Below are 24050 nucleotides of genomic sequence, written 5' to 3'. Positions count from 1 at the left end.
CCAGCTGTCCCCAGAGGAGTGGGGCTATGGGGAGGTTCACTGGAGAGAGAGGCCCAGGAGTGGAAGAAGGCTTGGGCTTGTCTGTTGTGCACAAAACTTGTTAATAGAAATATAAATAGCTTGTCAAAATTCCCCTGCACTAAGTGGTCTGTGAAAACAGCTTCATCAAAGAGACCATATTAATGTTCTTGAAATCCTCTACCTCTTTGCAAGGGGACCTGGCTCTTGGCATAGTTTTTGCCTGCTTATCTCTGAAACCCTTCAGGCAAAACAGTAGACCGGCTACTAATGAAAATGAGAACTGAGAAAGAGTCAAAAGAAGCTAAAAAGCTGTATCTTTTTCTCCCCAATCTTCTAGACTACCTGCATTACAAGTAATAACAGTCTCTACCTTTGGAAAAAGATAATGCTTCAAGTGGTTAAAATGTTTAAGGTCTTCAGGAAACAGCACTACGAACATAAACAACCTGCCCAAAGAGGTTAGTTTACTACATCTGAAAAACATCCATTCCTTTTCTTTTGAAAGGTTCAAGACCAAGAGAAAAGCAAATGACAAAAGCAATTTTAAAAGAAAGTGTAATAAAAATGGACCCTTCTCCTCTTACCTGACTCACTGTCCCAATCTTGGATCTCAACCAGACTGGGTTTAGCTCTCGGATGTCATGGCCATCAAGGCTGATTGTTCCTTGCAGGGAAGAAGGGAAAGAGGTCAGTGGGTGCCATGGGGCCAGTAACTGATACAAACACAGACAGGATCTGGTGGCAAAACTCCAGACTCAGTTTTTTAAAGATTAGATACTCAAAATCTCCAAACAGAATCTAAAACCAGTGGGTTTCAGTGACTTTCAGAGCTGGAAGGGACTTTTCTATATCATCTGCACCTACTCTCTCCCTGCGATGGGTGGATGAGCAGCCCACCTAGCTCGTCCCACCAACTTGCCTTCCCTCCTGTGTTAATGCAGATGTAGAAGGGTCTGCTGTCTGACTGACACGATGGCAGAGTGTTTCCCCATCAGATGTAATTCTTTGACCTCAGCTGACAGAATTTCCTTTACACCCTGAGGGAACGAAATCATGCCTCCTCATTACAATGACAGTAAACACAAGAAATCCGACTCTCAGTTAGGTACATGGAATTATACAAGCCAAAAATAAATTTTCATACACCTACAAAAAACCCGAAGTATTGACTTAGAAAGCCTAAGTGCTCTGTACAGGCTCCACAAGGCAGGAATATAAGTACAGTTCCTTTTCTCCCTGATCTGTTCATTGTGATGAAGAAACCAGAGACTCAATGTTTTGCATCCCTCTCTCTAGGATTTCCTAAGCTCAGAATTTTATAGCAAGTAGAAGGTAAGTCCAGGCAGTGATTCCAGAGGCAGACAGTGTAATGACATCCACTAACACACTTGTTGGTTTTGCACATCAGATCATTACCTGGCATACAACCAGCTCTCAGTGTTCTAACCAAAAAGACTATAAGACCTACTTTTTAAATTCATGATTTTAGGGAATTCCCTGGTGGTCCAGCAATTAGGACTGCAATCTCTCACTGCTGAGGGCCCAGGTTCAATCCCTTGTCGGGGAACTAAAATCCCACAAATCACATGACCAAAAATAAATAAACTCATTTTTTATTTTACCAATGGTTTTTTTCTTGTGGAGAAACAATATTTCCTTAATCCAAATATAAAACAACACATACAGAATATCTTCTCTAAACTCTGATATAAAGAAGGATATCAACTACCTGTGGGTAACTTGACACACTAACATCACACCAATGACTGTGTGGTCATTTCACAATATATACATCATTTCACAATATATACACATAGTGAATCATTATGTTGTGCACCTGAAACTGTTAAATGTCAATTAACAGAATGTGTTCTTTGCTCTAAAAGATGCTATAATGCAGTTAAAAATAAACACCAAAATGAGAAAACATCGACTACTTCAAGAGGGCGTCAGTGGAGCAGCACAGGAGTGACTCACTGCCAGCCACGTGCCCCGTCTGCACGTCGGCCCCGTGTGGGACGGACGGTGGGCTTCCAGGTGCCCTGGGCGCCTGCACAAGCTCAGACGGTGCAGGCAGCGTGTTCTGCACCTGCTGCCATCAGTGCCCCACAGAGGCACCTTTCTGATCCCCGCTCCAGGTGCAGAAGACACTGCACAGGAGATGAGGAGCTGGATGCAAAGGACACAACGTGCCCGACAGGCCTTCTGGGTGAGCTCACAGCCTGAAGAGTGACACCGCTGTCTAGGGGACTTCCTCCCTGGGGACAGACCCTCTGGCACTCAGAACTCATACAATGCATGGCCTCTGCACACTCAGACCCTCTCCCAAGGCTCAGGAGTAGAAGAGCTCGAGAGAGGCCCCTGAACCACAACACGCTGAACCACTCACCAGAAGCAGGGTCGTACAATCTCAGCAGCAGGGAAATCACTGTGGATTTGCCAGCACCACTTGGGCCAACCAGTGCTGTGACAGATCCTGATGGGATAGAAAGGCTGAAATCCTGGAATATGGGCACCTCTGGGCGAGCTGGATAGGCGAAATGCACGTTCTTGAACTCCAAAGCACCCTGGAAGCTTTTCTCATTCAAAACAGTCCCCTCTGAAAGGTAAGATGGGACACGAATCACTCAGTGCCAAGCACATGTGCACAGCTGAGCCCAGGGCCCCACCAGCCTGACCACGGCCTCGGCCCAGCACAGCGAGCTCTGGAGTCTGGGCGCTTCTCAGGCAGTCAAGAGGAAGCCGAGTCCCGCGCTCCCGAGCCTGCTCTGCACCAGCAGCACAGCACACCGGCCACTGTGCTGGAGCCTCCCAGCCCTCAGAAGCCCAAGTCCACATCCCAGTCCTACTGATACGAGCAGCAGCTGATGAAGCTTCCGGCCCAAGAGCTGCCGGCTGAATCCAGTGGCCTTCTCCCTGTGGGCTGCCTCTGCAGGCCCCCCATCCAGGGTTTATCTCACCTTCTCTAAAGAGTTGTTTTAAGAGGATGATGAACAGGCAGGCGCTGCACAACAGCCTCAGAGCTCGAGGGGGTCAGAGGTCGGTTCTATCCGGGGGTGACCCTGCTCTTGACTGGGAGAAGTGGCTCCATCTCTCCCAGTTGGGCTCATTCCTGCCACTCTATCACAGTGGAGAATGCTGGCATTCACTATTGCCCTGGGGCCAGGGAGTAGCTGACACTGATCGCTGCTTCTTCCACTGAGCCTGACTGCTCGGCCCAGGCCACAGCTGCCCCAAGCACGGGCTTCCAGTGAAGCAGCTCATGAAGGAGATGGTTCAAAGCCAATTAGCATCAGCATCCTCCACCCAATCCCCAAAGCCAAGCAACTCAGAGGCTTTTCTATGCATGAACCCTCTTCCTTTCCTCCCTGCCCCCAAATGTCAAAATCATTAAGGAAGACAATTCTGGTGGCCTGGCCAGGCCCTTCCTGTCTGCACTCCTGAGCGGCACGCACTTCCTCCTGTCGTGTGTGCTAACACGTCACCTGCAGGGAGGGAGATGGTGGGGGCACTTTGTGTGGTCAGGCCCCCACCTCCAGGGACGCCCTGGGGCCCCTAGCAGCACCCAGCAGCAATCTGTCCGCACTGCCCACCCTCTGATGGCCCAGTCCATCCCTGCTGTGGTAAAGACAGCGTCTAGTTCATGCTCATCCTTCCCAGGCAGGGCAGGAAGCTGGTCTCACTGTCCTAAACCACACATGTTTAATCTCAGTAAAGAAAAGCAAACCCAGTTCAGACCCACCATTGAAAGGAAGCTCAGGTTCTCTCTCGAGGAGCTCCCAGAGGCGGCTTCCGGCACCCAGTCCCTTCATTAGCTCTGAGTAGAAGGAGCTGAGACCTGAGGATGAGAAGCAAAGGCACACATCTATCATCGGCCAATAAATGGCCCTCTGCTACCCCAAGCCCTCTGGGTACAGTGGCAATAGCCTGCTTTTAACATAAAATCTGTTACTTTCAGGAGAAGGCAATGGCGACCCACTCCAGTACTATTCCCTGGAAAATCCTATGGACGGAGGAGCCTGGTGGGCTGCAGTCTATGGGGTCGTGAAGAATCAGACATGACTGAGCGACTTCACTTTCACTTTTCACTTTCATGCACTGGAGAAGGAAATGGCAACCCACTCCAGTGTTCTTGCCTGGAGAATCCCATGGATGGGGGAGCCTGGTGGGCTGCTGTCTATGGGGTCGCACAGAGTCGGACATGGCTGAAGTGACTTAGCAGCAGCAGCTGTTACTTTCAAACAAGGGTTTGAAGCAGCTTCCTGGGAATCCGTCAGAATTCCCTCTGTCTCATACCCTTGTTTTCCTTTAGCTTCTTTCCTCCTGCAATTTCATTATCTCTCATAAGGCTTCGGTCTGATCAGGGGATTTACAAATATATATAGTCATACTAGTCAACCACTGAATTAAAATCACAATGTTACAGAAAAGTCTGCTTAGTCAAAAGCATAGCAATAAAAATAAAATATAAGGCTTATCTCATATTAAAAAGGAATACAAGGTACCCCAACATTCATTTAAAAGACACATCCACAAAATCAACCCATCTTTCAGACTCAACAAATACAACATTTACTAAGTTAAAAACTGAAAAGAAACTTGGCTATTTTAGATACACTAACAACCTCTGCTTAAAAGTCACCTTTGAACTATGATTTAAAATCCCAAGTCCACTGGTCCATGTCAACTGCCAGAACACATACTTTGTAACACTTTCCCTCAGTAAGGGTGCTGAACAAATGCAATTCAAATATCCTGGGGACACTGATATTTGTGGAAGATAGAGTAGACTAAAACCTTCAGGTTAAATTAAGCATGCATCGGGCAGAAACAGAGCCACAGAACTACAGTCAATCAACCTTCAACAGTTGAGCAAACGCAATTCAATGGAGAAAGAGTAGACTTTTCAACAAATGTTCCTGCAACAACTAGACTTCCATGTGCAAAAAGCAAATCAGGACACAGGCCTTACATCTTTCACAAATTAACTCAAAATGATCTAAACATAAAATGCAAAACTATAAAGCTCCTAGAAGACAACATAAGAGAAAAACTTACATGACCATCGGTTCAGAGATGACTTTTAAAGTATATTAAAAGCACACTCCATGAAAGAATATGTTGTTAAGTTAAAGTTCATTAAAATGGAAAACTTCTAAGAGAGATCAAGTCAAATGTGGCAGAAAGCACAAGACGGGGGCCAGGAGGAAAGCTGATGATGGCTAACTGTGAAAGGTGCACAGAAAGGTCACAGAGAGGGCAGGTGGTGGCCAGCAGATCTGTTCGGAGCGGGGAACATGACCACACGGTGTGCGACCCTACAGCCCATCAGACCCAACCCCAGGGATGGAAAGAAAGAAACAATACCATCATCGCTCCAGCATCCTGAACTGGTCTTGTCTTGCAAGTCACTCAGCACCCAGAAACATCTTGGATCAGATTTTTCTTCAAGACCAGCCAGCAGAACTAAAATGTTATTTTAAATGGATCTCTGGAACGCTCAGTCCAGAAAATATCCTTACTTGCCTGTGGATGTCTAAGGAAAAGCCTCTCTTTTAACCAGGAGAAAACTCTGGAACCCTGAAAACAAAAAGTTGAGCTGACCCTGTGGGATACCTGAGCTCCTTTAACCAGACTGAGGCTGTTGATCTAACCTTTCCATCTTGGTTTTCAAAGAAAGGAAGGAAAACAAAAAGCAGGAAATCATTTGCTCCAGGTTGGCTGAGGCTTTGCAGACTCCACACAGTTCTGCCTCCAAGGAGCTTGCTTCCCTTCACTCAGGGGCGGACAAGGAAAGCTGGGCTCTGAGAGACTCTACAAAAGCAAGCAACTGTGTCTCATGTCCTTTATCACTTCTATTTTGGATTGTTTACTAGTTTTGAACATGGTTGGCTTCTCCCCGCCAGCAACCTGCCCGTCATGAAAGCATCACCATCAGAGGATGAGGTTCCTGCACATGCCTGTTCATACCATCCTTCCTCCCCAACATCCATGCTACAGTGAAAGGGAACAGGTTGCCCTGCATGCTGGCTGGGAACAGATCCAGTGAGACCCTGTGCTCTGTGAGCTATGGCGGGCAGGGAGCCTGCAAAAATCTAACACTTCTCAACCCAGGGAGGATCACACTCGTCTTTATTCCGTCCTTCAAAGTCAGGTGGAGTCACATTCTAGGAACTGTTTTTGCAGTTGGTTAATTGATGAGTAGTGGAGTAATGGGAAAGTTAAGTTTTCCTTTCAGAAACTATCACCTGATTTTTCATTAATTCCCCAAGCCTATTTAAACTATATACCTCCGACGCTTACTCCAACCCAGAAAGCATACATTAGGAAGGAGGAGAGTTCGCCCACTGTCATATGGGCACTGCCCATCAGCAGCCCTCCTTTGTACAGGACAGAAAGCACGATCAGGTTCCCAGAGAGCCCAGTCTGTTAAGGGAAGAAAACACAGAAGTCAGGTGAGAACAAAAGACCCCAAATGCAAAAAGCATTCACACTGTGCAGAATTTCCTATATGCATTTAACCATCAAGCAAGATTTTCCCAAAACACATTTTAATCTGAATTTTAAAATTCTTTCTTTTTTTTTTTTTGGCTGTACTGCACAGCATATGGGATTTTAGTTCTCTGACCAGGGATCAAATCTCTGCCTCCTGCAATGGAAGCATGAAATCTTAACTGCTGGAAAGTCAGGTTAAGTCCCTCAAAAATATTTCTGAAATATCATAATATTGAAGGAAATAATCTCATAAACATAGAAACCTAGATACTAAGCTACCCATCAGATTCCTATTTTACTCAATCTAATCTATTTGCAAAGGGAAAAAAGTGGTATTAAGGATGCCTCCCCTAAGTGGAAGAAATCGATGTATTCTACCATGGTGGGCTGGGCAGGCTGCACTGAGAAGCCGGGTAAGATACGGGGCTTATCTGCTCTGATGTGCATTAGGTACGTCGTCTCTGTAAGCGTGCCTCCCCAGGGCTTTCTGTCTGTTCAGTTACGGCCATTACTGAATCTCCGCTACCATCTCTCTACTTTGAAAGTATTGTGACTCTGCCATCATGGTGATTTTCTAGCTTGGTGTCCTACCTGAGTTCCCTGTGATCAATGTGGTCAACTTTCTTATACCCTCTTCTTGAATACACTGAGGTTATTCTGGCTAATCCTCAGTGGGCTTAACACTACCTACACCAGAGTGACCTGCGGCTAAAGGACAGATTGCCAGCCCCATTCTAAGAGTTTCGTGGAGCTGAGGATCCGTGTGTCTAACCAGTTTCCGGGTGAAGCTAATGTGCCTGCTCTGGACCATACTCTGAGAATCAGGGCCTGATCCACAGTTTTGGTCTCACCACCTTTCCTTTAATTACATTTACTTGTTTTCTCCTTCCTTCACAAAAATATTTTTAAGAATGGTAATTCTTAGTCTTGAGGGAGAAGGGAAGTATTTTCTATGTATGGTAAGAGTCACAGAATAAAAATCTCTCCTGATCACGATGTCTACACTTTTCATTCTTTCTAAAATAATCAACTTACTGCTCCAAAGAAGCCAGCCCGAGCAAATGCCTCTTTCCTTGCTAACTGCATCACATGGTCCACTTGGTTGGTGTATTTCTCTATTTCAGTCATTTCTTTCCCAAAAGCTCGAACAGTTCTTATGTTTCCAATACGTTCCTCAGCTAGCTGGGAGAATAATACAAACATTTCACGGGAGGCAAAATTAAAACGTGGTTCTCACATTTAAGATACTATCAACAGAAAGCTGCTTGTCATATGCAACTAAGTAAAAAACAAGGCTACAAAGCAGAGTATGTGAAGAATCCTGCTTTTGGAGACAAATATGTATCTATACATACACACATCATATATATAGGTAGATAGAAAAATAAGTGAGAAGGTTGGTAGATAAATAAATAAATTTTTATGCAGTGAGAAAGATAAGATAAAATCATAGACTCCAAAACGCTAATAACATTCATTCAGAGCTAGGATTATGCATTTTCTCATTATATTTCTCAAAATTTTATTTTCATAAATATGCATGGTTTTTATAATGAAAATATAATGATTATTTTTAATTTTTAAAAAAGACAAAACTGGACAGCATTACGAGGACAGCACTAGAAAGCCACGCTTATTAGTTAATAAAGGATAGAGTATCATCCAGAACAACTATTTTCAGAACATGATTAGCCTTTTCACCCTATAAAAAACAGTGACTTAAGCTCATATGATGTAGTCAAGTGGGATCAGTGCTGAGGTGCGGGTAGAAATCGAGTCTAGGAGGCAGAATACTTTGGGTTCTAGGATCTGCAGGGCTAACAGGAGGCAAAGGATGTACTTTTTGGAAAGGTTAAACACATTACTTTGGGTCTGCCCACCGATAACCTGGCTCTGAGTTCATCCAAGTGGAAACCACACCAGGGAGGGGCCTTTACCTGAGTGGCCTGTGCCAGGGAGTCCTGGGTGACTTTGGTCAGTTTCCGTAGGTACCGGCCATAAAGCACAGCGATGATGGATACTGGAGGCACCACACTCAAAACAAAAGTGGCCAGTTTAGGGGACACAAAAAACTGTCAAAAAAACCAAAACATACGTGTTACACAGAGTAGCAAGATACTCTCACTGCCCACTGTAAACATGTGTATGTTTAAATTAATAGGTAGGCCTAAAGGTGCTGTTTGGTAGAATTTTTCAGACATTCTCGGTCTTCACAAAGCCCCATGAATATTCAGCCGCCACACAGGAGTGACGTGACAGACAGCCTCTGAGGCTGTGGAGCCCCTTTGCCCTGCAATGCTGTACCACTACCGGCGCGACGCTGGCCAGTGCTATCCAAATCAGACCACACTACTCCACAGAGCAGTGCGGACAGAGGAAGGAGACCCCTTCTGCTCCACACTGGCCAGACCACACCAGGAGTTCTGTATTCAAGTCTGCATCAAGGGTTCTGAACAACCAGAGCAATGTCTCCCTGAAATGACTCAGATGGCAGCAAGACCAAAAATCCCCACGTCACGTGACAAAGTTGAAGGCGGACTTGCAGAGGTGTGACAACCAAGTTAGAGCTGCTTCCACGGCTTACAGGACTGGAATCTCAGGCAAATGGATCTGGACTCAACAAAAGGAGTCTCCTAACAACTGGAGTTGCCCAAAGAGTAAGTAACACAATAGGGTTTTCCTATAGCCAACCCTGCAATTAGGTGATTGTATTTTAAATGGTATTAGCATCATTATTCATTATAAAATAGTATCACCAGTGTAAGACTCTCCTAAAATGCTGGGGGAAAGTTGCAGACTGAAATGTAAAGTGAAGGATGGATCAAGCAATCATTCACTTATTTACTCATTCAACAACTGAGTACCTAAGGCCTACAGACAGCAGACACTATCCTAGGCACCTGGGAGGTAACTGACCCACGGGGAGTTCCATCTAAGGGGAGAGGTGAGGTGGGAGTCAGAGAGAAAACAGGTGAGATAGAGAGAGAGAAAGCCTGGAGTGCCCTGTGGTCTTGGAAGAGAATGTGCAGGGCCCTGAGGCAGCAATGAGCTCAGTACCTTGACCTCTGAGGATGGGCCACCCTGAACAGACAAGCAGGCCCTGGGGTATCAGTGGCCTGCAGGACACAGGTGGAGCAGCGAGGCAATCGAGTAGGTCTGAACACAACACAGCCCAGGCAAGCTGTCTGCACGGCAGGGCAGGAACACCCCTTGCTGTCCCTGAGCTTGGGGATGGTCTCAGGACCCTCCTTCCCTGTGCTCCAGTTCCATGCTTAGAGATAATCTTCTGAAGGATGAGGCAGGTGCTGTCTCGGAAAGGAGTGCTGCAGAATCAGGAACACACAGCTCAATGGTGGGGGGAAGAACCCACATGTAAACTACTAAACTGACAGTATGGTACAGACATCATTAGGTTCTTGGAAGTAGGCTTACCATAGTCGGGTCCAGGGACCCGTGAGAAAGAATGAATATGTCAGTCCCTCCAGAGCTAAAGGCCAGATCCCAGGGCATGCCTCCTCATGAGGCCCTGCTATAAGCTGAGCATCTGTTGCTGCTGCTGCTGCTAAGTTGCTTCAGTCGTGTCCGACTCTGTGCGACCCCAGAGACGGCAGCCCACCAGGCTCCCCTGTCCCTGGAATTCTCCAGGCAAGAACACTGGAGTGGGTTGCCATTTCCTTCTCCAATGCATGAAAGTGAAAAGTGAAAGCGAAGTTGCTCAGTCGTGTCTGGCTCCTAGCGACCCCATGGACTGCAGCCCACCAGGCTCCTCCGTCCATGGGATTTGCCAGGCAAGAGTGCTGGAGTGGGGTGCCATCGCCTTCTCCAGCTGAGCATCTGTGTCCCCCTCAAACTCACAGGCCTTACACCCCCACGGGGCTGGATGTGGATGGAGCCTCTAAGGAAGGAATTAAGGTAAAATGCGGTTGTAAGGGTGAGGGCGCTGATCCTGTCTTTTTAAGAGAGTAGCCAACTCTCTCCACACAAGCACAGGTGAAAGAAAGGCCACGTGAACAGAGCTCGCAGTGAGAGGGTGGCTGCATGCAAGCCACGGGAAGAGGCCTCAGAACAAACCTACTTTGTCAGCACCTCGACCTTGGACGCCCAGAGTCCAGATCTGTGGGAAATACACTTCTGCTGTTTGAGCCCCCACTCGTGGTACTGTTATGCTGCTCAAGGTACTGAGACAGGGCCCCTCTCACGCCCTGCCCTTCAACTGCTACTCTTCCTGAGCCCCAGACTATTAATATCTGGAAACGGTGATTTACTTAGTCTAGAAGGGCCTTCTCCCAGAGCTCTGCTTCTCTCTTGGCTGAGTGTACACAAGATTTCAAAGCTGCCTTCCATTCTGTATGGCAGACCTTACAGGCTCACTCTGGCAAGACAGCCTTCTGCTCTGGACTGAATGCTCTCTGGGAAACTTCAGCTTTTCCACCTATGAGGAAAAATCAGCCACAGTCCTCATTCTAGGGTCTAGAACTGCACCAGGATGACAGCATTGATGGCTACCGGTCACCTGAGAGGTGGTCAGTGTGCTAGGGAACTACACCTTAAATTTTAGCTGTAATTAAAATTAAATTTCAAAAGCTGATATTCCATTTCTGTTCAGTTACTAATAAATTTTAAGTATGTCTGGAGATTTTGGTGTGTGCTTTTCAACCACAAATTTTACAAAATCTAAATATTGATTATTTCCAATGAAAGCCTCCAGACTTAGATGTTCTGTAAGTATAAAATATACAGTATATTTTAAAATCCTAATACAAAAAATATTTGATTAATAATTTTTATATTAAATACATGTTGAATTGATAAGCTTTGTTTATATTAAGTAAAATTATTATCAAAAATTAATCTCATTTCACCTTTCTTTCTATTAAAAAATTGTTTTGGCTACTCCACACAGCTTGCAGGATTGAACCTAGGCCCTCAGCAGTGAAAGGGTGAAGTCCTAACCACTAGACTGCTATTGAATTTCCTCTTTTTCCTTTTTGAAATGTGGCTACTAGAGAACTATCAACAACTTCAAATATGCAAATGATATCACTTTGAAGGCAGAAAGCGAGGAATTAAAAGAGCCTCTTGATGAGGGTGAAAGAAGAGAGTGAAAAAGCAGGCTTAAAACTCCATATTTAAAAAAACCGTAAGATCATGGCATCCGGTCCCATCATTTCATGGCCAATAAAAGGGGGAAAGAGGGAAGCAGTGACATATTTCCTCTTCTTGGGCTCTAAAAGCACTGAGGATGGTGACTGCAGCCCTGAAATCAGAAGACAATTGCTTCTTGGCAGGAAAATTATGACAACCCTAGACAGGATATTAAAAAGCATAGATATCACTTTATATATAAAGGTCCATATAGTCAAGGGTATGTATTGTCTTCCCAGTAGTCATATATGGATGTGAAAGTTGGACCGTAAAGAAGGTAGAACACTGAAGAATTGATGCTTTCGAACTGTGGTGCTGGAGAAGACTCTTGAGAGTCCTGTGGACTGCAAGGAGATCCAACCAGTCCATCCTAAAGGAGGTCAACTCTGAGTATTCATTGGAAGGACTGATGCTGAAGCTGATGCTGCAATACTTTGGCCACCTGATGTGAAGAGCCAGCTCATTGGAAAAGACCCTGGTGCTGAGAAAGATTGAAGGCAGGAGGGAAAGGGGTGACAGAGGATGAGATGGTTGGATGGCATCACTGATTCAATGGATATGAACTTGGGCAAACTCTGGGAGATGGTGAGGGACAGGGAGGCCTGGTGTACTGCAGTCCATGTACTGGGGTCACAAAGAGTCAGACACTGCTTGGCGACTGAACAACAACAACAACTAGAAAATTTAAGTTGCACACGTGGCCTGCACTACATTTCTCCCGGCCAGCAGCACAGGAGAAGGTGTGTCTTCAGACATCTGGTATGAATGGAGGCAAGCAGATGTGAGGGGCTCCAGTCCCCAGCTAAGGAGGAACAGATGTGATGGGTGGAGGGTAAATGATTGCAGAGCTGCCTGTCTGTGCAGAGGGAGCCCATCCTGCTCCTAACAGGAGGAGGACAGGGAACAACCCTCAGGTCCTGTAGAGATGACTGACAGTAGCAGTTTCCTGCCTTTGAGGACAGATGGCTGGACAGACTGACAGGCTAGTGCTCCTCCTCGGTCCAGCACTCGGCACCCAGGGCTCTTCCTACCTGGGCTCATTCCCCCCCTCACACGTTCTTAAAACCCAGGCAATAAGGCTTTTGTAAAAACCACACTCTGTTCTCCAGATAAGAAGTGAAGGTTCAGGTGCCAACAACAAGGCAACTATCCCGGGTCCCCAGGGCCTCTGTACAGTGCTGAGCACAGCTCTCTGGAGTGCGGCTCACCCTGCCAGGGTGCACGGACGGACACAGAAGCTGAGGGACGTACCATCATGCCGATGCCAACAGAGGCCTGCGCTCCAGCCCTGAGCCCGTCTGAGAGGTTCTCTGTCACTGAGCGCCCCAGGAGGGCTGCGTCTGCGGACAGACGGTTGATCAGCTCTCCCGTGCGTGTCTTGTCAAAGAAAGCCACCTCCTGCTTCAGCACTGAGGAGAAGAGTGAAGCCCTCAACCTATTCACGATGCGCTGACCTGCAAGGCAAAAGAGGCAGCATGAGTGGGGGCTCAGCTGCACACCCGCAGCTGCCCAGGTCATGGCCTGGAGGGACCCCAGACACAGCCACGCGCATGCGCTGCTGGCCAGCGCAGGGCTCCCCGGAGTGACCACAGCCCATGGGGCCGATGACAGAGTACAGTGATCAGCAGTGCAGTTTACAGTTTTATCACACTAACTTCTCACAAGCTAATTCTGCTTCTCTCTCACAATCCTTTCCTGGATTTAACTTTCAAATGGCAAAAACTGGCTAATTATCTACAGAGCATTTTATCAGCTGAAGGGCCAGCAATCGACATGGAGTCGGCTGTCCCAGGCTCCGTCACCATGGTGGTGTCACTGCCTATCAACTAACAGGCCTCACAGCAACACTGAGTAGCATCACCCGAAGCCACCTGCAGGGGCTGCCCTGCGCGGGCAGCTCAGCGGGGATGCAGAGGGGAGGGATAGGAAGGGTGTAACACACAGCGGTACTGGGCAGCATCACCCGACGCCACCTGCAGGGGCTGGCCTCCGCGGGCAGCTCAGCGGCTGCGCACCACCACCCAACCTCCTGGAGACACACAGGCAACTGAGCTCTAATGCCGGAGAGGAGGGGTGAGCACAGAGTCCCTTGTCTACCACGATCCCCAGCCTGGGGGTGCCAGAGCACCGGGAGCCCACGAGACCCGCCCCCACCCAGGCCGCCCAGGAGCAGGGTCCCGGCACCTGACGTCTGCATGAGGTAGACACGGACGGCATTGGCCGCGGCACCGCACAGGAACACGCCTCCGAGCGCCAGGCAGAGGCGGGTGAGGCTGGAGCTGCAGTCTGCGGAGGGGTTTGTGTAGATGACGTCAATGATCTTCCCCAGGAAGAAGGGGGCGGACATGGTGATGACACTGGACACCGCCAGAAACCCAACTGCAGCTGGAAAACACAAGCAGCTCTCCGGTTCTTCGGTGCTTTGCCCAAGGAACAGGGCGCTGAGTTCATCAGCTTCTCTCCCCGAAAAAACTTTTCAGAGCCTGTGATGCTCAGATGCTGGGAGTCTCCTCCCTTTAGCTCCTGGACCCCTGACTAAAGAGGAGAGCCAGATCCGGTTCTGGGGCCATATCAGGCAGCGTGTCAATAGGGGGCACCGATCCTACCCAAGTATCCGGACCAGACGACCTGGCTTCACCCTGGTCTGTTCCTCTCTTCTTCCCCAGGAGTAACTGAGAGGTAACCACAAAAATCCACTCTGGTCTCTCTCCTGCCTCTTGATCTAGGGGTTCAACTCAGATGACATTTTTCCTACATTCAGGCTATATGTAGTTACTCCTTGGCATCTAACTGTATCTTAGCTTGAAGATCAAACTACACAGGTAAAGCTCTTGATTATGTCTAATATTTCACAAGACTGTAGGCTATGGAAAGCAGATATAGGCATCCACTACATATGTGATACCTTCCTTCTTAATATGACTGCTTTGGGAAATAAAGTACCAGAGTATCACCATGATTATAAAAATATGCAAGAACACAACTATTCACACTCCTTAAAAAAAGACGCACACACAGAATCCTTTCAGAAAAGAAAATATTGATAAAATCTGATTAGGAACAGCATGTGTCACAGATAACTACATTCATAATAAGGAATGCAAATTTAACCTCAAAGATGTATCATTTTTCATCTACTGGTTTGGCAAAGCTCAGAGTTTGACAACACCCTGTTAGTGAAGCTGCAAGGAAGCAGCATTTACACTGTTAGTAGCTATGCAAACTGGTACAGTCGCAGTGGAAGGTGATGAGATCCTACCGGTCAAAATGTAACTGCACACTCCCTTTCGTCCACCAATTCTATTTCTAACGTGTAGATACACTCCCATATGTGTATGCAAAAAAAGGTACACTCAAGTGTGTTCATTAAGCCATTGCTTATACCAACAAAAGATTCAAAATACTCCAAACATTTCTTAGTGAATAAAAGTTAAATCAATTATGGGACATGTATTTTATACATATTATGCAGTCATTAAAAACAATGAGGTGACTATGGAAAGCAACATGAGGCAATCCACTAAGACACACTGTCATCAAGAAAAGCCGAGGACACAAATGTTTGTGGGGCTTTTTTGCTAGTTGGTTAAGTTCATGTAGGCACAAATTCCTAGAAATTCTTCAGCCTGAAGCTGTGCACCCAACAGGCAAATGCCTGTTTGTATATGTTGTCTAAATGTCTGGAATGTACACCTAGTATCTCTCCACTGGCATCCACAGTTTAAGAAAGTAAATAGAAGCTTTCAAGGAGGATCATGGTTTCAGATCTGCATTGTGACCAAAGGCTCTGCCCACCTCCTCCTACTTCCTTTGGCCTTATCTCTCACAGGTGTTCACCCCAGTAGATCTCTTGTACATCTAATTCTGTTCTGACATCTGCTTGTTGGAGGCCCTAAACTGACACACCCAATGATCTTTCAAAAATAAACACATACATCCACATGTCTACCTTTACAGTTGGGCCATGGTCAAAGAACTCCCAGGCAGCACTAGTGGTAAAGAATCCGCCTGCCAATGCAGGAGACAAGAGATGCAGGTTCGATGCCTGGATCAGAAAAGTCCCCACTCCAGTATTCTTGCCTAGAGAATCCCATGGGCAGAAGAGCCTAATGGACTAGGGTCCACAGGGTCACAAAGAGTCAGACATTACTGAAGCAGCTTAGCATGCACGTGTGCACAAAAAATCTCCAGGGAAGTAACAAACGAGTAACAGTTTCCTTCTGCAGAGTGGCACCAGGTGACTGGGGCAGGGTGCATATGTATGCCACTGTGAACCTTCCAAGTTCAGTCCTCCTGGGCTCCCTCTGTCCCTCCTGACCAACGCCCCCCCCCCCCCCGCCCCCACTGCTAGCACCATCACTAAACAGTCAATGGCAAGGACCCTAAGTGGACACAGTGTGGGGGATGGGTGCTCCCAACACCCTGCAAATAGCTTTTCTGTGTCTTGCCTAAAGCTAACACTTCAGTGAAAGGCTTCACTTTTACAAAATCTTAATACAAAGAGTTAAGAGCAAACTCTGCCAATCGGTAGTTCAGCTGGCAAACAGCTCTAGAAGAAATATGAGCTTGTTAAGTCAGGAATACTGCTCAGACTCTCCCTCCTGGGGGTCTTCTAACACCTCCCCTCAAAGGAGGCCTGCTCTGCAACCCCATCTATAATACAAACCCCGACACACCTTTCATTCTCTTTCCCGCATTTCCCAGCCTTTGGGAAGTTTCACTTATCTACTGTATCTCTCCATTAGGAGAAAAGATTTCTATTTTGTTCACTGTTATATCCTGACTGCCTACAGGGACAGGCATATAGTATAAGCTCAATAAACACTGGCTGGATGAATGAACAAACTGAACTTTGGCAAAGGAGGGAGAAAAGCATGTCAAAGTTCAACAACAGCCTAAAGAGAAATATAAGATCTGGTAGCTCAGAAAGTCTGTGTGGAAATGACCCCTTTACAGGAGCCAGGAAACCCACGTGCCTGACTGCATAATATAAACCTGGCCAAGTGCCCTTTTATTTTGCTGTAAGACTCAGGATCTTGTTTCAAAACTCTGTGTTCCTGATAACTATGCTCAGGAGGACTGAAAGCCCAAGGGTCCTGGGAGCATGTGTAGCTCAGGTTCTGCAGGGCACGGCCACGGAAGCCAGTGTCCTGGCGACCCGGGAATTAACCCAGAAGACCGGTTTCATCTGACATCAGCAGGCAGTTTCTCTAGTCTGTTTCTTCCCTTTGGCAAATACTTCCATAAGTGTAATGTATATGCAAAGTGCTACCAGGGCTCATCTCCCTCCCGCCTCTAGTATTCAAATTCAGTTATGATTCCAAAACAAGAACCTGTACAGCATGAACACACATTAGTTCTTACATAGTAATGATAATGATTACAAAGAGAAAGGAATTTGGCTGAATTAAACTTCATTCCAGGGGCTTCCTGGTGGTCCAGGGGTTAGGAACCCACCTGCCAATGCAGCTGACACGGGTTTGACCCCTGGTCAGGACACTAACTCCACTTGCAGCAAGGCAACTGAACCCCCGCACCACAACTACTGAAGTCTCGAGTCTGTGTTCCACAGCAAGAAGCCACTGCAACGAGAAGTCCTCGCACTACAACTAGAGGGTAGCCCCACTTGCTGAAACTAGAGAAAGCCCACACGCAGTAACGAAGAGCCAGCAAAGCCAAAACAATCAATCCTAAAAAAAAATCGTTTCAGGATCTCCCCTTTAAATTAAAAAAAAATATATTACTGCCATTTGCTTCTTTCTTCTACAAGTTCAGTTTAGTTCAGTCACTAAGTCGTGTCCGACTCTTTGCAAGCCCATGGACTGCAGAATGTCAGGCCTCCCTGTACATCACCAACTCCTGGAGTTTACTCAAACTCATGTCCATTGAGTCGGTGACACCATCCAACCATCTCACCCTCGGTTGTCCCCTTCTCCTCCCACCTTCAATCTTTCCCAGCATCAGGGTCTTTTCAAATGAGTCAGTTCTTTGCATCAGGTGGCCAAGTACTGGAGTTTCAGCTTCAGCATCAATCTTTCTAATAAACATTTGGGACTGATTTCCTTTAGGATGGACCTGTTGGATCTTCTACAAGTTAAATGTATACAAAGTAAAAAAAAAATTCTGCTTTGGGTTCGCTGGATTTCTGTTTTTACTACACAACACCATCTCTGACATTCATGAATCATGTATTTGCACCACAACTATCCTCTCTGATTCCTCCCCAGACCTGATGAGCCAAGTAAACCACAATCCTGGATATTCTCCATCTTTTCCCATGGTTCATTCAGCATTTGCTTACTCCTCTTCCTTGCCTGACTGTTACAGTCTCTTGACAGGTATTTTCAAGCATTTTTCTGTTACCTTAAGTCTATCCAGTCATGGCATTCAAAGAATGAGAGCAATCTCCTTGAAAAGAAAGAAGGAAAACCTGAAAGGCAGGCTGCTCGGAGAAGGGCTGTGGCCAGTACTCAGGTCCTAGACCGGCAGGTCTGGGGGCAGCAAAGGTTGTACAGCCTGTCTACCACCGCTAAATAAAGGACAGCACTTTTAAGGACTCATCTGCCCACTGAGCTAGGCAGGTGCAGCAAGCCCCATGTCACTCACGGACTAAGGCATTAACTACCCACCACTATCTGAAGCATTTGCCACACACACTGTCTCCTCCTACAATACTCTCACCATCCTCATTTTCCAGACAGGAAAATCAAGCACTTAGAGGGAGCTTGCACAAGGTTACCCAGTTCATCTACTGCAGAACCACATTCTGAGACAAAAATCTGTCTTCTTCATCTTCCCACAACCAAACTGAGAAAACACCAGGGAGGGTGAGGTCAGCCAGGGAGCAGAAAGGCTGCCGGATAATGCTGGAGTGGGGACTGTGGTGCAGAGAACAGGTAGGAGGCTCCAAGCTCTCAAAGAGAACAGGGCCGCTGCAGCAAGGCAGGCCTAACAGGGTCTCAGGCTGGGGAGTGAGAGGTCAGGTTTGTATTTTAAATGATTCACTCCAGCTGTAGAATGAAATGAAAGGACCTGAGGCTGCCCTGCTCCAGGCAAGAGGGGAACTAAGGTGAAGTGGGGAGGAAGGGCAGCGGGGATAGGATGGTGACAAGGAATGCAGGCCTTTTTAAGAGCTAGACTCCACAGGACCTGAGATTTGGGGAGACCTGGGGAGTTCTGAAGTTGGGACTGACAGGATCAGTGCTCTAGCTCTGTCATCTAGCTGTCTGACCTCGACTGAGTCATTCAAACTCTCTGCACCTCAGTTTATGCATCTAGAAGGTGGCAACAAAAATAACCTTTCCCTCAAGGAAGTGTGAGAAATGACACACACACATGACGTCTCCAGCCCAGTGTCAGTATCAACGATGAAGGGAAGTGAAGCTGCTCAGTCGTGTCCGACTCTTTGCAACCCCATGGACTGTAGCCTACCAGGCTCCTCAGTCTATGGAATTTTCCAGGCAAGTCCTGGAGTGGGCTGCCATTTCCTTCTCCAGGGGATCTTCCCAACCCAGGAATTGAAGCCGAGTCTTCTGCATTGCAGGCAGATGCTTTACCATCTGAGCCACCAGGGAAGCTAAATCAACGATAAGTATCCACTATTATCTATGAACATACTGGGCTTCCTAGCTGGCGCTAGTGGTAACGAATCCACCTGCCACTGGGAGATCCCTGGGTTGGAAGATCCCCTGGCAAAGGAAATGGCAACCCACTGCAATATTCTTGCCTGGAAAATCCCATGGACAGAGGAGCCTGGAGGGCTACAGTCCATAGGGTCGCAAAGAGTCAGACATGACTGAGCGCACACACAGTCTCTACATTGCAGCTGGCACAGCAAGTAGTCAGGACCGACCGGTGCCCCTGCCAGCTGTGTCCCACTCTCTGAGAGGAGGGGCAGAAAAGGAAAGGAGTTTTCAGTGTCCACAGAGAACACAGGAGTAGCGGGCCCAGGCAGGTGAGAGGCTGAAGTGAAGGAACCCGGCAAGTAGCTAAGCTGGACAAGGCAAGAGGTAGAAAGGGCCGACAGTCAGCAGGAAGTGGAGCGCCAAGGAAGCCTCTGAGGCTGTGGAGTGACCTGGAGACAAAGGTCTGGGCAAGGCTAGAGTGCAAGCGACAGACGTGGCATCTGTGCCGCAGTAACCACAATGGGCCTGCCCACGACTGGCACTTCTGTCCAGCACACACGCCATGCGAGCTGCCCACAGAACTTAAAATCTTCTAGTTGCCACATTAAAAAGAAACAGGTAATATTAATTTAATAACACATTTTATTTGATCCAATATATCCAAAGTATTAGTCATCAATGAACATTAAATCATAAAGAAAATTCACATTTTTTCCCCATACTAAGTCCCTTCAATATCTGGTATTTCACTCTTGAATCAACTCCAACTAGCACGTTTCACAGCACAGCTACAGGATGTTCAGGTTTTCTCTGAAATGTGGTATTTCCGAAGCAAATACACTTGCAGGCTTTCTGGAACAATTTTGTTTCCGAGGTTCAGCCTCACTGCCCCACCAGCACTATCCTTGTCAGAACTTCACTCCCGGCCTGGGCTGCAGGATGCAGCCGTTTCTAAGCACGCCTCACCCTCGCCTTGCTAGTAATGTTTCATCAGTCTCTTCATTCTGGTCACTTAATGGTCTAGCTCTGTAATATTCAACTATGAATGTAGCAAAAGCTCCTGGCGGCCATCAGGTTCTAAGAACTGTCCTCATCTCAAACCACACAAGTCCTTATCTGCGTTTAAGTGAACAGTTTGGGGGTGGAGGGCTGGACATGCAACTTCCACACTTGACCAGTGACCCACCTGGGATATTGATATTCCCTGATAGCTCAGTTGGTAAAGAATCTGCCTGAAATGCAGGAGACCCTGGTTCAATTCCTGGGTCAGGAAGATCTGCTGGCGAAGGGATAGGCTACCCACTCCAGTATTCTTGGGCTTCCTGTGTGGCTCAGCTGGTAAAGAATCTGCCTGCAATCCGGGAGACCTGGGTTTGATCTCTGGGTTGGGAAGATCCCCTGGAGAAGGGAAAGGCTACCCACTCCAGTATTCTGGCCTAAAAGAACTCCATGGACAGTCCATGGGGTCACAAAGAGTCAGACACAACTGAGTGACTTTCACTTTCTTTCTTTCCACCTGGGAATTATGAGCAAGACAATCCCCGTGGTGCCCACTGCACCAAGACCCTCCATCATTGTCATCCCACTGCCCCCTCAGACCCTGGGCTCACTCCTAGCTCCCAACTCCATGCACGGTGCTCCCACCCTCTCACTCACTGGACGCCCCAGCAGCCCCTTCTATCTGCCAGACCGGGAGCACAGCCGAGACCAGTTCCCTCTTATCCCATCAGCCACAGGGGCTTCTCAGTGAGCTTCTGCATCTTTTAAGACTCCTGTGACCAAGACGATAAGACAAGTTATCAGTGAAAAATGACTGCAGAGCAACCTTGTAGGCCACAGCTGTTGGAAGATATCTACAAATTCCAACACAACGTGAGACACGGGAGGAAGGGCCAAGGGGTGCATCAAGGACCGTGGTTCCTTCAGAAGAGAGACGGACACGACAGCCTTCAGCTGATACCTACAGGCGTCTCAGACAGCAGACCCTGTTTTTAAAGTTTCTGATACAAATCACTTAAGATCAAAGCTTTCTGGTCACACAGTTAAGGCAGCATGTTCAGCAAACTGCTGAACACAGATGAAAACACTGCTATTCAATCATACAGTTAAATTTCTGAAGAATTTTTGTATTCCTTTCTCTAAAAATTAACAAACATTGGAATTCCTTCTCTTCAATTCAGCTTTATTTTCCAGCCTCTTGATTTAAAGTACACACACACATACATGCTCGTTATTTCCAGCATTACAAAGAGATGGGCCAACGGCTAAGGCTGCTCCTACAAGGATAAGTTACAAATTAATGGCGATTGCCCTCAACCTTCTCTTAATCTTACAAATGTCAACATTCAGAGTGGCTGCAACATAGTGTATAGACAATAGTACATTGTCTTTTGAGGCAACCCTATGTCCTCATAAGGAGCTTTCATCATATTAAATACAATATGTATATATTGTTTGTTTGAAAAGTGAATTGAAAGTCACTCAGTCGTATCCCAATCTTTGTGACCCCATGGGCTACACAGTCCTTGGAATTCTCCAGGCCAGAATACTGGAGTGGGTAGCCTTTCCCTTCTCCAGGGGATCTTCCCATCCCAGGGATCAAACTGGGGTCTCCTGCATTGCAGGTGGATTATCTGTTTGAAAGGTGGGAATAAATTAGTGTACCAATCCAAGACTTACTCCCTCAAATTATACATTCACACTTATTCAAGGCAGCAAATCTAACTAGCTCCCCTTCTGAAAATAAAAGGAGGTACAGCTCTTGCTTCCTTAAAGGCTGTCTTCTGAGCAGGCTAACAGACAGGACATGTGGGAACAGGCACAAAGGTACAGGGAGCGTGACCGTGCAGAGAGGCAGGGTTGGGCCACCTATCACGGCCAGAATGCGTGGGCACCACAGAGCCTGAGCCTGATACCTAAAAACTTTCTTGACATCTAAAATTTCAGAAACAAAACTGGATTTCCTACACTTATTTTTAATTACATATGAAGATGATGGAGACACCCTGCAGTGCTCAGGGCTTCTAAATTCAGGTTTCCACCTGGGCCTGGTCGGGCCATCACTTATTCCTTCTTTGAAGGCACTCTTTGAAGGCCCTATTCTGTGCCACACACACGCTAAGGACTAGACACAGAAAGATGAAGCAGACACAGCTCTTTTCCCAAGCAGCTCATAGTCCAATGAGAACTCCTAGTCTCAAGTTTTTCTTTTAAAAGAGAAACAAGGGAAAAAAAATTCCATCAAAAATACACGCACAACCAAGTGACAAGATTATTCTCTTTATACCTCCATAATACCGAGAACCCACTAAGCTGTAAAAGTCAGTGAGAGGTAAAATGTTTCCATTCTGTTACCCTCCTTTACCACACCAGCTTGCCCTATATTACAAATCCTTCTCTAGGACTATCCTTCCTAAAGCAACAGATTTGTAACAAAAAATGTGGGATTCTCACCTGCTTCAAGTCTAAGAACATTACAAACCCTCTTTCCCAACACTCATCAAACCTGCAGTTTTATCTCTAGTCACATGATCTTTACATTAATGCCTCTCCCGGACTAAACTGCAAGCCCCAGCAGGAGCAGGAACCAGGTGTTCTGCTCATCAATGAAACCCAAGGGCCTAGGACACAAGACTCAACATTTATTAAAAGAAATGAAGATTTGGAGAAACCTCAAAACCATTTAGATCTTACAAGGACTTTGCATTTAAACATTCCTCCATTTATGGCTAAAAATGAGACTATAAAAAATCTGAATTTTGCTTCTAAAAATATTCATTTTTACTTTCTAAAACTACTCAGTTAAGATTTAGTTGGGTTGTGATCTGCAGTTTCTCAACCCTTCTAGAGTTTACCCATCACTGACCATAGCCAGTGCTGACTCTTCTGAAGAGCTTAGTAACTTCCTGCCTACCACTCAGTGAGGCAAAAACGGGACAAACCTGAAAGGTTTACATCGTTTTGCTTCAAGGAGTAAAAATAATGTTGGCTGCCTGAGAAATTAACCTGAAGCAAATAATGTGTATGTGTTTTTTTTTTTTAGTGCAAGTGCATATTACGAAATAGGTTTACTAGAGTCTACGATTAATTTTACAAAGACAGGGTAAAAACAAAAAACCCAGGTCACCTGAGAACGCTGGCAAAGTAAAACCGAAAAGGACTTGACGACTATAATAAGGAGTTGCCTCTCCACTTGCATAATATGCTACAGATTGTCCGCGCACCTGCGGCCCCACACCGCTACAGCCGGCGCGCTCCGTCCGTACCCCTAGGGAGGACGCCCAGGTAAAAACACCCTGTCCTCTGCACCGATTCCAATGGCCCCAGGCCCCCTGCCGCCCCCTCAGTGCCCGTCTCGCCGGCCCCGGACCTCGCACGGGTAAGGTGGCCGGTGACCGAGAGGAGGGCCCTACCTGCCAGCCTCCGGCGCTCGGGCTGCGCCAGGCTCAGGAGCTTCTGCGCCTCCGAGCGCCTGGCCGCCGCGGGCCGCAGCAGCGGGTCGTGACCGGGAGTCGCCGCGGCCGCAGGCAAGGCCGGCCCGCGCCGCCAAGCCTCTCCCGCGGCCCGCGCGACCAAGGTCGAGCAGCCAGGGAGCGCTGAGCGCGGGAGCCTGGAGGGAACGGGCCCGGCGAGCGCCCAGCACCTAGACAGCCCCGGGGGCCGCGCCCAGAGCGCCAGGAGCCGCGCCAGGCCCGCGCCGCCCGCGGGGCCGCCGGGACCCCCGCCCGCCCACCGCCGCGGGGCTCGCGCGGCCCAGCCACCCGC

At 47.3% G+C, this 24050-nt stretch overlaps 1 protein-coding gene across 1 annotated transcript in view; it reads right to left on the bottom strand.

Annotated features, from left to right (window-relative positions):
- Window positions 1-24005, bottom strand: part of ABCB10 (ATP binding cassette subfamily B member 10) — a gene marked incomplete at its 5' end in the record, with an annotated part of 34871 nt that extends 10866 nt beyond the window's left edge. The window contains 9 exons of the mRNA XM_040242125.1: window positions 606-685; window positions 2411-2620; window positions 3764-3859; window positions 6312-6447; window positions 7552-7698; window positions 8454-8588; window positions 12913-13115; window positions 13846-14046; window positions 23699-24005. Of these exons, the coding sequence (XP_040098059.1) occupies window positions 606-685; window positions 2411-2620; window positions 3764-3859; window positions 6312-6447; window positions 7552-7698; window positions 8454-8588; window positions 12913-13115; window positions 13846-14046; window positions 23699-24005 (1515 nt within the window). The remainder of the gene's footprint in view (window positions 1-605; window positions 686-2410; window positions 2621-3763; window positions 3860-6311; window positions 6448-7551; window positions 7699-8453; window positions 8589-12912; window positions 13116-13845; window positions 14047-23698) is intronic.
- Between the last annotated feature and the right edge of the window lie 45 nt (window positions 24006-24050).

The sequence above is a fragment of the Oryx dammah genome, unplaced genomic scaffold (assembly GCF_014754425.2).
Source record: "Oryx dammah isolate SB20612 unplaced genomic scaffold, SCBI_Odam_1.1 HiC_scaffold_6, whole genome shotgun sequence".
Taxonomy (NCBI): Eukaryota; Metazoa; Chordata; class Mammalia; order Artiodactyla; family Bovidae; genus Oryx; species Oryx dammah.
The sequence above is the reverse complement of the archived record's forward strand: the minus strand, read 5'-3'. Positions and strand labels throughout refer to the sequence as shown.